This window comes from Leptosomus discolor, chromosome 5 (assembly GCF_034619465.1).
Source record: "Leptosomus discolor isolate bLepDis1 chromosome 5, bLepDis1.hap2, whole genome shotgun sequence".
Lineage (NCBI taxonomy): Eukaryota > Metazoa > Chordata > Aves > Leptosomiformes > Leptosomidae > Leptosomus > Leptosomus discolor.
Genome location: NC_141395.1, coordinates 4,687,416 through 4,703,506, shown reverse-complemented (window position 1 = coordinate 4,703,506; position 16,091 = coordinate 4,687,416). Strand labels below are relative to the sequence as shown.

Here is a 16,091-nt window from a genome sequence, read left to right as displayed (position 1 = left end):
CAGATCAGGCGCTGCCTGAATAGCCTCTGATTATTGGAACACATTTATCAATTAGGGGAGTTTGCATCTTATCAAACTCTTTCATTAACAATGCTTTAGCTGATTAGTTAGAACGTCACCATAAATAGAGAGTTTTGACGGGCTGGAGGCAATTTATGACGTGGAAAATGTACTGACCTGCTCACATCAGGAAACCTGACTGGAAAATAAAGAACTTGGCACTTCGGTCTGATTATTTTTTCCAAATCCTTAGGTCTGTGGTCAGGAACCAGCTTCATAAATTTTCCAATGGACGTAAGAAACGATTCCATATTAAAAGCAGAGTTGAACACCACAACATCAGCAACCAAACTGTAAAAAGTTGTTAAGATTAATGAACGTACTGCTGCCGCAAAAGGAACAGAAGTATTCTACGTGCAGTGGAAACAGGACACACATTCTCATAAACAAACAAAAGGTGCAAGTGGAATGTTAATTAAAGTCAGCCTATTCACATGAATTAGGAGGAGCCTACGTATCTTAATCAGAAATGTCTTGATTTCTGTCTCCTCACTCTTTGAAATATTTTTTAGCCTTTTTTTAAAGTAATAAATTACTCTTGTTACTCTAAAGGAGTGCATCCTATTCTATCCTGTGGATTACTTTTCGTTCATAAAGGGGTAAGAACAGTTTTAATGTCATTATCTCTTAAAAGCATTCTAAACAGATAAGGCCCACTACAATATGACTTTTGCAGAAGTAAGCTTGGAAGAAAATGAAAATTCCTTAGAAATAATCCTTTGTACTGGAGGACAACTTACCTGTGGTTAACCTGGCTTCAACTGACTACGTGCGTCAGGTAGCAGGATGCTAGAGAAAAGGAGTGGTATTTTAACCTATCCATATATAATCCTCATTAAAAGTATATTCACCAAAAATAAACTAAATATATAAAATACACAGCACATAGTACTAAAAAAAAGTTTGAAAAAATTTGGCGTATTAATGCAATGTTTTGTTCTTTACTGCTGTTTTTTAAAATCAACCCGATCAATAATTTTAAGAAGCAGTTAAATGACAACGTAGGTATTATTTCTCCACTTCAGAGTCAGCCTGGAGAAAATAGGAAGCTATCAAAGAACCTGAAATACCTGGAAGTTTATCCTGGAAGTGCTGACACACTCTTAGCTACACTGGCAAACACGCGATGCTAACGGAGGTAGGAAATGCTTTATGGCCGGTTGGTTTTCTCAATATGTTATATATTGTAATACAGACCTCTGGGTCGTAAGATACATTGAGGACACGTGTTCATCAGTCACCGGGCCGGTGAAAAGTATATTTGAGGTGAGAGGCTGTCATTCATCCTCTGCATCTCACTGCTGCCCGGTCAAGAAAGGGAACTGACACTGCTCACCGAAGCAGCAGGAGTCAGCAGGAAAAGCAAAAAAATACTCAACATTAGAGAAGGAAATAATCCTTTTCAAGCAGGCTGTGGGAACTGAAATGCCTTCTGGAATCCCACCCTCTCCCCCACCTATGGTTTTTAACCCGTTGGTCTCCTCATCTTTGTGCACACGATCGTCTTTTCTGCACTGATTTACTGATGACACGAGATGACGCAGGAACCCGGTACGTTTCTTGGCTGCTCCCCGACCCGTAGCAAAGGCTCCAACACTGTCATCTCTGCTTCTCTTGTGCGTGAGGTCTTATCTGACCAACTTTTTCCTAGACGTTCTGCGTATCACTGGCAAATTAAAAAGATCCCGTCGCCATCGCTGCGTGAGCAGCTAAAAGGAATCTCAGCCGTCATTGGAAAGTGTGATTTTATGACATTAACTCTCTAGAAACATCTGGGAGAAAAAAAAATAATTCTCTTTCTTAATGATCCAACCTGAAGATTCAAAGTGCCCTAATTTCAATTGTCTGCAAAACCTCTATGCAAAACTGGAAAGATACATTTTCCCATTTCTAACAGATCTGGAAGACGGGAAGGTGGCATTTCTTCGCAGATGACCACTAGGACATCATGAACAGTACCAAGAAAATGGCTTCCATATGCTGTTAAAAATGGGGGTTCTGCAGCACCAGAAATATTCTATAATTACATGGAGAAGCCATTGGAGGCTGAAAGAGACAGAATGAAGCATCTATAGAAGTTGTCCTTTTTTTTTCCTAATAAAGGAAGATAAAGTTATTATCTCAAAAAATGCGTATTTTGAGGAAGTTTGTCAGCTTACAATAGATGTGTGAAAAACAACCGCCATAACAAAGCAAAATACACACATCCAAAAAAATATTCCTTGCCCCAGCAACATCGTTTGGTTATAACACCTGCAAATGGCGGCTGCTCTTTTCAAAAGATCTTTCACTACACTTTCCCATCTCTACTGCTCAGCAAGCGAAATGTGTTGCAAATGCTGTGTCAGAAGCAGCTACAGAAGGGCCAGAGTATACGCAGATCATTATTTGAGAAATCTCAGTATCAACTGGCTTATAAAGATGCAAAAGCTTGACTTATATTTTAAAATGCTCAGTCCTTATTCCTAATAATTCTCCTACTAACAGAGAGGTGAGAAAGATCATGGAAATGACGTTTTTTGGTTCGAAAACAACTGAGTTTTGCTGTTTCACTTAGGCCTGTACAGTGCCTAACCACAAAGCTCTTCAGTGTGGCTGTTATTAACTTCTTTCATTAACTCAGATTCGAGAAATACATTTGTTTTTAGCAACAATAAAGGACCGCAGCCTTTAAAACGTCCAGGTATTTTAGCACTGCCCAATTTCTGAATACTAGATGAAAGAAATATAAGGATTTATCTGGTATGTTTACTGCCCTCTCTTCACAAGAGAAGTGCTGCAGTACATTTTAATTTCTGTTTATTTCCCTAAAACCCTCTATATAATTTCAGTTGGATGCAGTAAAAGCTATGGCCAAGCAAGAGCTGATTAGCTGCAGCTTTGCGAAGCACCCGTGAAACAAAGCACCTCGCTTACAGCCAAGGCACGGGTCAAAATCCCCACATGGCATCGGGGGACTTTATGCAATAAATTTAAGGTGAGTTTATAAAGCAGCTTGTTCCTGCCCCAACACTTTTATCAATCTTTCTTCAGGACTCTGCTGGTACCTCGGTTTGCTACGGGGTCATCATTCATCCGGAGGGGGACTCCTCAGGCTGCGAGGTTGTAGACAGAAGGACACCTTAAACACCACGGAGCCGCGCGAGAAACACCTACCATGAAAGAATCTGGTTGTATCCATACTGAAAATCCCTTTCCTGGCATTTCTGGACAGGATATGCCAATTGGTTCTCATGGAAGTAGAGGACCTTTTTCAATTTGCCAAGGTCAGGGCGGAGGGCAGCGAGTTCAGCCAGGTTAAGCACCGAGCTTGCAAAGAGGACCCTGGAAAACAAGGAGAGCAGTGTTTACCGGCTGCGAGCAGGCTCGCAGGGGTCACCCCTTCCCCTTCTCCTCGCCCCCCCCCCCGCCCCTCAAGAAAAACATAACCCCTATAGGGACACATCAATAGCTAAGCCTTAATACCATGTAGCAGCATTCGAAGTTTTGATCTCTTAAAAAGCAGCTGCTAAGAACCCAACTAGAAAAGCCCCGAATCTCATTGGTCTTCCCAGCTCGGTTACAGAGAGATGCAAAATGAAAAAAAAAAAAAGCTGGATGGATTTTATTGAAAAAGGCAAGAAAAGCTGTATCTGAAGGACAAATGGAACAAAGATAAGGCTGACTAGGGAATACTTTGCTTGCCAGTTTCATTACACTTTACTTCTTTATGCAACCGACTACTGAAATTCAATATATGAGCAGGAATGGCACATGTTCATGTTATGACATAAACCCTTTTGATTTATGCAGTGCACTTATCTAGTATGGTCTGGTTTTCTTTTATTTTTCCCCCCCACCCTTTCCTTGTTTTATTTTCACATTTTTATTAGGTATCCTCTATAATGAAATGTTGTTTCTACCCTTGCACCCCAGTATTGCCGTGGCACTCCTGCTACTCCACAGTCTAAAACACTGCATCCTTCACTTGTATGAGTGCTGCTGCTATCTTAGCCTCTGGTAACTTACCAGGCTATCAAAAAAATGAATGTATTTAAATGTGCATACTACATGTATCCCACTATATATACACTGCTGTAACCAGTGGCAGACTTCCCTGCCTTTCACCAAAAGCATCTCCTGCTCCCTGGCTAGCGCCGCTTTCAAGCAAACTGAATCCTGAACCTGCAGAGAACTGCGGAGCCATAGCCATTGGTGTTATACTCTTCTCATCACAAGGGATAAAAAAAATAATAATTGAGATCAGGTATTTATTGCACATAGAACATAAAGCCTTAATAAACTGCTTGTCCACATAGCACGTTTCTGACCTTTTTTTTTTTTTTTTGCTATCCACTATTTCAGTGGTTCAGATTCAGAATTGATTTATGCAATGTTTAATTCTTCCAAAATCTTCCCTATTTTTTCTACTTTTTTCCTATTCTTCCTATTCTATATTATTCCCATTCTTCCTATTTTTATGTGGATGTTGTCTTCAAGATTACTGCCAAACTGACATCACTTGTACTAAAAACTTCCGATTCTGGCCATCAACCTTAAAACTCAGGAACTTCCCCAAATAGCCATATATATATCTCATAGTATCACCTATGCTAACACACACTGTTCTTAGATAATCTGTATCTACAGAACAAACACCTCCTAGAGAACAGATCCTGTATCCATCTTCATCAACCTGAGTCAATGCTAATCTGAAAGGCTTACGAAAGTAAGAGATGAATGTTATTGCCTTGTTCATCAAATATTTGATCGTTCTAAAGGGACTGTCAAACAAAACACCAATTAAGATACGAGCTCAGGTTTATTATGAGCCATACCAAGAGGAAAAACTAGTTTTACGTAAGTCATCACTTATTTGTCATAAAGAGTAATAACCCCTGGACCTGTTAACGACCTGGGTGCCAGACTCAGAGCAGAGGCAGGAAAGCTTCCTACGGGCAATGCAATACCCCTGCGAGTTTAGCACTAGAGTGACAAAGAAAAATACAAGCAGGAGAAAACATACTCCCAAATACTACAAAAATGAAATTAAACGGTTGCTTGGCAAAATTTTGGCTATTTCTGGACCGCATTATAGTTTATCCTTTCCTTTAGTGATTTCTCAGAAAATCTCTCTTTGCAATGAGTTGGGGAGAAAACTGCATTGGTAAAGGATAGCTAGTGTCTATTCAGTTGGCTGCACTTGAAGGAAGAGAGGAAAAAAAAGAGATGGCCCATTGGGACTGACAACATGGGAAGCAGCGCAGAGCAAGGCACAGAAGCAAGAGGGGAAAGAGCAGACAGTGGGGTGCCGAGGTTAACGTGACGACTGGAGAGAAAAGGGTAACAGGGAGCACCATGAGAAATGAGATCCAAGAGTTAACCTTGGACAAAACCATGTAGCTTTGAAATACCCAAACTCACTCAGATGGACAATGGAGCAACTAGGAGAAGAGTATGAAAACAAGGTGGTTATATCCACGGGAAAGGAAAATGCTGTTCACGGTACCAGCTTAGACAAACCGGAGGAACACAATGGAGTTGGAGGCTGGCTTTGAGTAAGGCAAGAAGGGCTGAAAACCTGGACAGCTTGGAAGAGGCAGACCCAAATTTTCTCCACCCTAAATGGGAAGTGATAAGACTCAATTAACAAGCAGATCGCTTATCACCGCCCCGCTCATCAATAAACCGGTGTCAAAAGACAAGCACTGCGATGACTAGCAAATTCAGCCTGAAGTGACACTGCTTACGTTTCTTACAGCAAGAAAAAAAAGAAATCAAAATAAAACCATTTAAATGGTAATATTGTTAGCAAACACCCTTCCTGATTCTCTTGCATGACTTCACAGCATTTCTAGAATTTAACCCAACAAACAGAAGATGCTCTTGTTTCTTTACTGGCATAAAAGCTGCTAACTACCAGCGATAACCAATTTCTCCGGCATTATAAGCTTAAATAACACCTGACAGCACGAGTCCCCGCGAACATGCCCACAGAGCAGCCGCGTACGTGGCTAATGGACTCACGCAGGGCACTGGAGGATATGCTGGAGTGTATTTCCACTTAACACCTATTACAAGGGGAAGAAAGGAAAGTTTATTATAATGTAACATGCGACATAAATATATGTCACTTGTCATTCCGTGTGACATCAACTTTCATTTTACCTCGGGTTATTATTTAAGTAATAAATCCTAACAAGGTGAGCTTTATCATCCCACGGAGTGTATCTGGGAGGTAGAGACACAAGGTGATGGCAAGAACGCTCGAAACATGATAATTCCTGACAGCTGCTGCTTGAGCACAAGTTAAATTGAACAGTTTATCTCAGCATAAAGATGTTATAAGGTTTTATGTTTAATTTAAAAAAATTAACATAAAACCCAGAGAAAGCAGAGTTAGGCAATCTTTCACAAACATGACATACTACAATCACTGTATAAGCTGGATTAGTACTTATTACCATGCTACTAGAGAATTAAGCTGTTTTTAGACCACCAAAGAGCTTTAAATTGCAACTTTTGTCTCTGTAAGAGAAACCTATATTTAAAACGTCTGCTAAATTCAAATTAACAGCTACATCATTAACTTACCATCTCACAAAATCCCCCACATTTCAACTGCTATTATGGTGTTCTTATCTAGACCTATCAACGCTACAACTTTTAATATATACAGTTGTCTTCAACAAATATATTGTGCGAATCCTCACAAAACCTGCATTGAAGGTCACAGTTCTAGCGCGCCTGCCCTAGCTCTCCTCTCCGAAATACCCCCAAAGTATTTTATTGTGTCACAAATGACCTTCTTCCATGGAGCAGGACCACCACACGTGCAGCAGCCCACGGCCTTGGAGTCTGGCCAAATTTCAGGGCCACCATCCACACAAGCGCTGGTCTTACACTAAGCTTGTGCTTCAGTCTGAATCACTTAATAGTCCTGACTTCTGAGGAACCACTCGTGTGAATTAAGCTAAGCCGGTGCTTAACTCACACAAATACTCACGGGAAGGAGGCTGAGCGTGCTTGCAGGTTCAGAGCCGTCATGCGTCCAGAGAACGCTCTGACCTTTGCTATTGTCTTCCCCGTTATTTTACACCAAAACCAGTAAAACATAGAAACCTCTTCTTGTTTTTAATTACCAGCAGACAAAATGTCTAATACAGGTTTCCATTTATGCCAAGCAAGTTATAAAAGTAAAGGTGCTAAAGTATTTTTATTTTGCTTTATAAATCTTCTTTGCGTCACGTAACTATGATTTACCCTCTCATGGCGTTGCCCTAAATCTTTCAATTAAATTCTCATGCAACTTAACTAAAAACACATTTTGCCTTCCCCTTGGGAGACCACCCAGCGCACATTTATGTATCTCTGGATATGGAGGCTGAACTCTCCAATTCACCAGGCTTACAGCACAAAGCGAGTTTCAAACAGCACCTGATTTGTCCTGGAATATTCTCTGTGTCTGGCAGAAACTCTGCCAACACGAAGGACTGATGGCCACGGCCATCGTTTGCATTGCAGCTCTCCCTGGAAAAGGAGGATTATTGTAGGGTAGGATCCTGCAGCAGCCACTGCAAACGAAATCCAAGGCCATAAATCTCTGCTGCAAAATGACTACATTCACAGTAAAATGAGTTTATGATTGAAGATCTGGCAGTCCAGAAAAGAGGTGGGAGCACTATTCGTCTGCCAGGTACTGTATTACAGTAAAACAGAGTTAGATTTGGACCTGACCACAAATATGAGCCAGTCAGGGGAAACAGGTACCAAAAAAAAACCCCAAACCTGTCCATATTAGATGGCACTGACTGAACTGACATTGAGGAGGGGAGCGTGATGCTGGAAGAAGTGTCTTCGCACCAATCTAGAACCAAAACCTTGAGCACTTGGCGGTATCAAACCCCACTGTACCTCTCACAAGGCACTGACCACTTGATTCGCGCAGAGCTCCAAATTACACTATCCGTAAATACATTTCGTTTTCCTGAAATGTCAGTTGGGAAGCCTAATGTCATACAGCAGAGAGTCTTAAACCCTCAGATTTTCACCCCAAATATGGTTTCGTTCTGGGCATGGTTCTTGTGCACTCAGCAGAGTGAAGTCAGGGTGCCACCAGAGACCACAGAGGCACCACGACCCACCAAATCGTCATCCATAACCATGGAACACAGAACACGGTCAACGCCACTGCTGACGGCTACATTCTCTCCAGTTGATCAGAAACCAACCAAAACTTTATAGCAAATAACAAGAGCCAATAGGGGAACCATTTGCAGTGAGATTAGGGGCAGCTCATCCTTCTGGAGAAGGCAAGCATGGGTGGGATAAGAATTACTGAACACTGCTCTGCTATGTTGCTTCCTCAGAGGTCAAAGAAAAGACAAGAGGTGTGACCACAAACATATCCACCTTGAGAAACAAGGGCTTCAAAGATGATGGTGTCTTCAAGCTCCAGATCAAACCTTTGGTTCCTCTGTCACACAGTTTCCTTGATTTCAACCCAGCAATTCAGACAAGTCCATGGATTTGGCTTTAAGTTATTTTTCCAATGTAAACTATATATCAAATAGCATTACTAAAGCCTCGAGTGTTAAACAGACAGGTTATTTTTCTTTATTATTGCACATGTTTTTACATGATCAACTCGCAGAAGTTGCGTTTTTACCACTAGACCAAGAACACACAAATTGCAATCAGATATAAAATGCTTTTCCATTTCCCTTTAAACAATAGTGACTCTGAATTTCTCAACAATAAATACTAATAAGTGATAATGTATGACAGTATACAGTATAATAAATAATAAATTAACAATAATTTTTTGACATGGAACGTACATATGTCAAAAATGCTTATAGATACGACAATTTATCTCTCAAATTAAGGTTTTCTAGATAGAGCATAATTTAAAATGTTTACAGAAATAATTAAGTCTTACTATTTTAATGTTCTTTATTTTTCAGAACAAATCACAAGGGTTGTCATGCCTTTCATCTTAATTAGGCCATGTGTTTGTCTTATTTATTTCTATGTACTTTCATAAACGTTTACAAATATTAATTGTAAAGAAAAATATTTTTTCCTCTTGCTGTAATTACTATATGTACATACAGTACACAGTGATAAATATTCATGGCTGCTACCAGTTCAATAGTTTTGGATTTGGGGTTTGCCTTGTATGCTAAAATACAGGAGGAGGGAATAGCTTGTTTTGAACTCATACTGCCAATCCTTTTTTTTCATATTTTTATTTTAAAATACATCCTCCCTCATTTTATAGTACATTATTTTGCATTACAGGTGAAATTTTTGTTCCTACTGTGACAGACCTTACTTACATTTTCAGAAAGACTTTACTGCCTGGAAATCAAATGCATTTTCCCCACCTTCCTATATGCCTGTACGACAAAACTCTAAACTCATCTGCTCTTCGACACAGCTGGTGTAGAAGGGGGCTGCGTCTTCAGCCCCAATCTCACACGTCCCACCCTCCCCCATGTCTCCTCTTGCCACCCAGATTTTCAGATTTCTGTTAGGACCGAGGGTAGAATTTTTGAGAAACTTCTGTCTCAACCTGCTGACCCCGCTGACCTTATCCAGCAAAACTAGAATGGGACCGAAGCTGAATAATAGCAAATCTCTCACATTTAAAATATTCCAGAGGTTATATCAACGCATTATTTCATTTGTAAATTATTTGGGTCCTCTCTCAATTCCTTCCTACCCCTCTGAATCTTTATTTCAACCAGCTGATTAGAATATTTACGTACCCCAAATCCCAGAATCCAGTTTTGGGGCCAGATCCCCAGCCAAAACAATTGGTTAAGACCTGGCCTTAAACACTTACCACTATTTTTGATGACCTCTAACTCAAAAAGATACCGAAAAGGATGTGAGAACAGTTAATCAAAACTACTTTTCTATTTAACGTCAAGAAGTAAGCTTGAAAGAGACTCTGACGCAGATAAGACTTTCAGATTTCTGAGGGGCGTGTATTTCGTTTCGATAGCTTTGGTTCTTAGGCAACGACACTGAAGCTTCTTGAATTTTATTAAGTGCGTGGTACTATTTTTTTTTTCCCTGATTTGTAATTAAATTTGGCTTCAATTAATTACTGACAGATGCACGTTTTCACTTTAGTGGCCAGATTGTTCACCATGGGCTACACCGTCCTCGCTGTTTCCACAAAGGGGAAGGTCGAGACCAAGCAGCTATAGCTGCGGTGACGGGGGCAAAGAGAAAGCCATGAATCCACATCATCTTCCTCGCTCAGATTTCATCAGCATTAAATAATGAAGCAAAGGCATCTGATTAGAGCAGAAGAGAAGCAAATCAGAATAACCCCCTAGTGAAAAGTAGCCATTGCTGGAAGGTTTCTGTAACGTGTACAGACTAAGTCTGCTCAAATATATGCTGTGATGGAGGAAGAAAACAGTCAGAAGCAAGAAAAAGAAAGGGCATAGTGTATGAAGGCAGCAAATTCACCAAGGGTAAATATACAGGATGTAGTAATATATACTGAAAAGATTTTTTTAAAGAAAAAGACCTGTAAAACTGATGTTCTACTCAATTAGGTAACAATTAAACAGCATTATTTATTGTTTTAAAGTCTGCAAATTCATTTCATCAAGTGTCTTACCTGTCCAACTCTGGAGAAAAAACAAACACGTCAAATGACTGGCATGAAAAATGCAATATGCCCAAGAGGTTGTAGCAACATGGAGAAGTCGTAAGACTACAGATAATAACCCTACTATTCAGTAGCAGATCTGAACAACAAGCTTTGAGGACCATGACTTCACGTCATCTGGTGTCAGTCTGGATCCAGGATGACACAGAAGAGACAGTCAACATCATGGATATAGGGACCTCACTGCAAGTGAGACCGATTTATCCCCCTGAAGGGGAATCAAACTCAGCGCAGCACAGACCCACCAAAACAGTGAGAGTTTCCCTTAAAAGGTTTATATGAATAGATGCTCGAATGAATGAATGGCAAAGTAAAACAATGGCTGATTTTCCTTTATTTTAAAAAGTTTTGGCGAACTTTCAAAACTCAATCTTCTCCCAGTGTTCAGGTTTACGCATTTTATATTTTGAAACAACAGAAGACCCACTCACTTTGCACAATTGGGGATATGATGGGCAGGGTCTTAGCAGACAGGTTAGTTTTACATTTCGAGTGCCCTAAAAATCCTGTTCTCCAAAGTATTTCAGACTGTTTTGTATGTGGCTTCATGCACCTTGACATCTGAACACAAATTTGAAGACTACTGCTGAAAGGAACTTCCTTTTCTTAGCGAATGGATTTCACTTTTTTCTAATATCCCACGGCTCTGATTTCATCTCACACAATCTATAAACAAGTCCTTCAAAAAAAAGATTTTTATGGAAGCTTTTAGCTAATTTTCCCAAAAAACTCCCACTCCAAAGCATCAACCCAAGGTGTAACTACTGCCTAAGAACGGGGACCTCAGAAAAAGCAGGATTCTTCCCAGAAAACTAATACAGTCCTCGAAAAAACTCAGACTGTCATAAAACCTGAGCAGCTGGCAACTCTGTCACCATGAAGTATCCATATGGAAGACCGAGATGTGTCAAACTACCCAAAACGAGTTTGGATAGTGCAGAAGATGGAATAAATAATTCAGTATCTTCAACACTTTCAACAGCAGGTAGTAGATATGCTACCTGCTTCTACAACGTGCCAAAATGTAACATGCGAGTGAGAGCGAGCGAGAGAATGTGAGTATATCCAACCTGTTTTCATGAGGATATTTTGCTCGAGGAACTTCTCTTTTTAGAGGCATATGATCCGTATCAGATGTTTGTCAGGAGCAGGCAGCACTACAGAACATTAGGAATAACTTAGTGATTTTAATATATAACCACAAAGCGCGTCTTCCTCCATATACATATATAAAAAATGAACCTTAATCAAATATCACCAAAAAATATAAGGAAAGTGCAAGTCTTTATTTCTCCCACCTGCCCTTCACACTTCTGTCATTTTTTTCCATGTATTTGCTGCTGAGGCATAGTGGCAACTTTCCTGCCTTAATATAAACCAAGCAAACTACTCAATGTGATCAGGGAACTGGCAGTCAGAACTACAATTTAAATGTCTCTGCTCTGCATTCGTGCAATAGTTCAAGTATAAACCTGCATTGTGCAGCGTCAATCTTCCTCCTTCTCTTCCTATAAGTAACAGTCTCACATTGACGCATAAACACACATCATTTATACTTACAGGAGATAACATGACACTTCTGTTCCCCAGGAAATTCAAGTAAGACTATTTAATGCTTAAGAGCCTCCAGGCCTGTATTTGGAGGATCAAACCCCTACCCACATGGAGATATTTATCAACCAGCACTTCACCAAAAACACAGGGACAGAAGGTAGACCAATATCCAAAAGGGTATCAATAAGGAACACGTCAGTCTTCGTGTTCTACACACTATTTTCAGCCACCACAGTTTCTTACTAGAAAATTTTTAACTCTGCAAAGCCCATACTCGCTACCAGATTTGAACAATTACACCGAAACGGCTGAGCGACCGACTGAATTGAGATCTCCAAGTGAGACAAACACTCCCTTAAATTCAAAAGCTGCCAGACGTATTTCATCAGACTTTCAAAAAATAATTGTTTTGTCTGTTCTGCATTAAGCTTTAAATGCTTTAAGAGAGGTTTCTTTACAAACATGGCCAAAGATCACAAAGGGGAGCATTTGGATTGAATGTAACCCTTCAGCTGTATATTTATTTGATAAAACTTGCATCATGGCTGGCATATACCATAAGCTGTTTTATTTCCATTTACATAACATGATTTTAAGTGTAATCTGTATCGATGTCCTATCATTTTATTTCACGTGTTATCATAACAGGTTTTTCCTTATAATGCCATCAGTGAAAGAAAAGCAATAAAAGGGTCTCAGCTTCACAGCTCAGGCAAGGCAGTTTGGAGCTCCTGGGGAGCTATGGGACATAAAGGACCAATGCAAGAGCAGAGACATATAGGAGAGAATTCAAAGAAAAAGTGAATGTGCTAAATTAATGAAAGACAGAGAATATGACAGTCCTGAAGCTGAAGCCTTCTGCCCCTTCTTCTCTAGCTCCTGGCTGAGAGTTTTGCAGGGTTAACAACGACACTGGCCATCTACAGTCACGTTTGGCCAACTTTTGCAACACGGATCGTGCTCCCTGAGTAAGCAAATCAAAGCCCAACACTGCAAAACTTTGAGATTTTCCCCACATGGAAAAATCCAATAATAAAATAATAACCTAATAAGAATGCTTTTAGGCTTCCAGATATTTTACAAATTGTGTTTTCCCCAACACATCTCATATGGAACTACGGTATCCTGACACCTTTGAATTCCTTTTACTAAAGCATCCAGTGCTGAATGCCCATTATTCCCCAGTAAGGTGCAGGAGAAATACACGCCTCTGGGGCTGAAGTCATAAATAACAAAGTGAGAAGAATATGCTAGATGCTTTCTAATCTTTAAGATTAAGAAACTGAGGCCAAAGCTTGCTTATCGAGGGCCACGAAGAGAACCAGTGCCACAGTGAGAGCTCAGGAGCCCAAGCCAGAGTTGAAGATAAGCGAGTGTCACGGTCTAGAGATTTAATCAACTCCTATATTATCGCTCTGTCTACATATCTTATGGACCCTGCTCACCACAGTACCTGACACATGTCCTGAAATAAAATGTTATCTTTGTGGGACCGTACGTAGCGATTCAATATTTTCAGATACCATATTTTCAGGCACAGATAGTACATGTACACGCACATATGTTTGCATGCATGCACACCCAGATATACATACACTACACACATATATATTTTATATTTTTATATATATACATATATACATTCTGCATTTCTATCAAATTCCACGATATAATTGTGAAGCACTGTATTCTGAATTAAGCTACTAAAACTGTAGCCAGGAAAATTGTTGACAACAGCTAATTTGTTTTTGGGAAAAGATCATGCATCTCTCTGTCACAGAAAGCTACAAATCTGCTCGAGGTGGCTGGCCGACAAGCTTTCGTATCTGCAAAAACTGGGCAAAGTGAAACAGTTCTGGTCAAGGTTTCCAAATAACCCCATTTTTCCAGCGACGCCTTCGGACTACACGTAAAACCTTTCAGGGGCTCCTGAAAAGGAAACTTTACTCAAGCTGTTTGTCAAGATGACCAGAGATGTTCTTTGGAAACTATTTCCAAAAAAAGTTCTGGTAGCTGTACAATCATATGGGATTAATTTTCTGTATATACCTCTATATATTGCTGGAAGAAACAAATTAACTTTAAAATTCAAAGATCTTTATACAGCCCTGTGCTCTTAGGTACAAATATTTAAGTAAGCTCTACTTCCTGTCAAACACTGAAATGGATATTAAATTACATTAAATTATTATAGATACAAGTAGTAAAATTTCTTTTCGGCTTTCTCTGGGAGCTCCTGCATCTTGGTATTTCTTGCAGGGAGTACAAAAGATAATTTAATGTTATCTGCGACTTGAATTCCTGCTTCTATCAAAACACTAAGCGTGTGCTGGATGTATAAACGCATGCCCAGAAGCCGGTGCTAGAAGTCGCACGAATATCCCCCGTAAGGGACGACCCTACAAACTGTCTCAGGAAAATAGTATTTATTTATCATGTTTCTTTCATCCTACAAAGATTTCAGGATACCACCATCCCTTCATTCACCTTTATTTCTTTTCTTAAAAAGGAAGGAATGAACAAACCAACCACACAGAAGGAAGAAACTTAACCAACCCTGCCTCAACTGAACCCAAAACCCCGCACCAAGCCCTGTGAATGCCACTTGTACATGCTCAGCATGGCAGGAGGGCCCCAGCCAGGAGGGTGAAGTGCTCCTCTTAACTTCACAGATGAAATTAAAGAAAGGAATATACAGTTAGTGTTTAAAAGAAGGGGGAAAAAAAAAAAAAAAGATAGGAATCCTCCCTCCCTCCTCCTGATGCAGGACCTGTGGCTTGACTTGATGGGAAAAAAAAAGCAATCTGGTAGATAAAGTATAAAAAAATCAATTTCTTCCTTCTTTCTTGTTCCTGCATTTTAGTAGAAAGAACAAAATCAAGGAGGAGCAAGGCATGAGTGAAAAAATAACAAGTCAAAATTTACATCCATCAGGGTGATACAGTGCAGTGTCCTGACCGGTCCCACCGTCGCCCTCCTTAAGGCTACTGTTTCAAGTAAAAATTAAACAAGATGACACAGAAACAGTTCAAGATTGACATTTTCCAGCTTTGTGTCACGTTACATTATTTGACTGAATCTCAACTTCTAAAAACATACACACACCAAAGAAAACTGAATGAGGGTTGTGAGAAAAAAAAACAAAAACACAAACCACTCGTAAGAAACAAGACTCTTACCAGAAGCAAAAGAGCCACCCATGCTGAGGATTACCAAAGAAGAGGTAACAATGTCTTTAAGAATACACCATCCACTCTCTTTTTATTGGTAGACTAATATGAAAAACGCTTACCATTCTACCAGCAGTTTTCACCCATGATTTTACTCAGGTTGCACCTTCAGGACTTTGTAGGTCCATCTCACAAGAGCTGCTGGGTGAAGCCCAGGGTTCCCACCACAGCTGCCCTCCCTACCATACCACCTTCGAGGTTCAGAGGGCTCAGCTTTATTGAAAGGACAACAGAAAGAGCTCTTCAGAAGTATGGAAAAAAAAATATGCAGGATTTTTCTCTAGGTTACCCGAGAAATTCAGAACAGCAAGCACTCAACCTCCCTCTTCTCTCCACTCAAAAGCACTTACAGAAAGCCTGTTCTTAACCCTTCCGCACAGACAAAATCCCCTCTTGTCTTCCATTTATTTTCATTTTTACCTGAAAGGCAGTGAAGAGTTGTGCTTTTACGTGCAATAAACACGAACTGGCTTTTTTTGCCGTGCATTAGACTATGGTCTACCTCCACTGCTACGAACGCATACCTGAATTTCCACAAAAATAACAATTTTGCCCTTCTGATTTAAGTATGGCAT

General features: G+C 40.0%; 1 protein-coding gene across 7 annotated transcripts in view; it reads right to left on the bottom strand.

Annotated features, from left to right (window-relative positions):
* The window catches only part of QTMAN (queuosine-tRNA mannosyltransferase), a 124,108-nt gene that overhangs the window by 87,541 nt on the left and 20,476 nt on the right, over positions 1 to 16,091 (bottom strand). For all 7 annotated transcript variants that reach the window (XM_009947568.2, XM_009947569.2, XM_086465390.1 and 4 more), the window contains exons 2-3: positions 3,217 to 3,384; positions 178 to 351 (exon numbers count right to left, since the gene is read on the bottom strand). In XM_009947568.2, the coding sequence (XP_009945870.2) occupies positions 178 to 351; positions 3,217 to 3,384 (342 nt within the window). The remainder of the gene's footprint in view (positions 1 to 177; positions 352 to 3,216; positions 3,385 to 16,091) is intronic.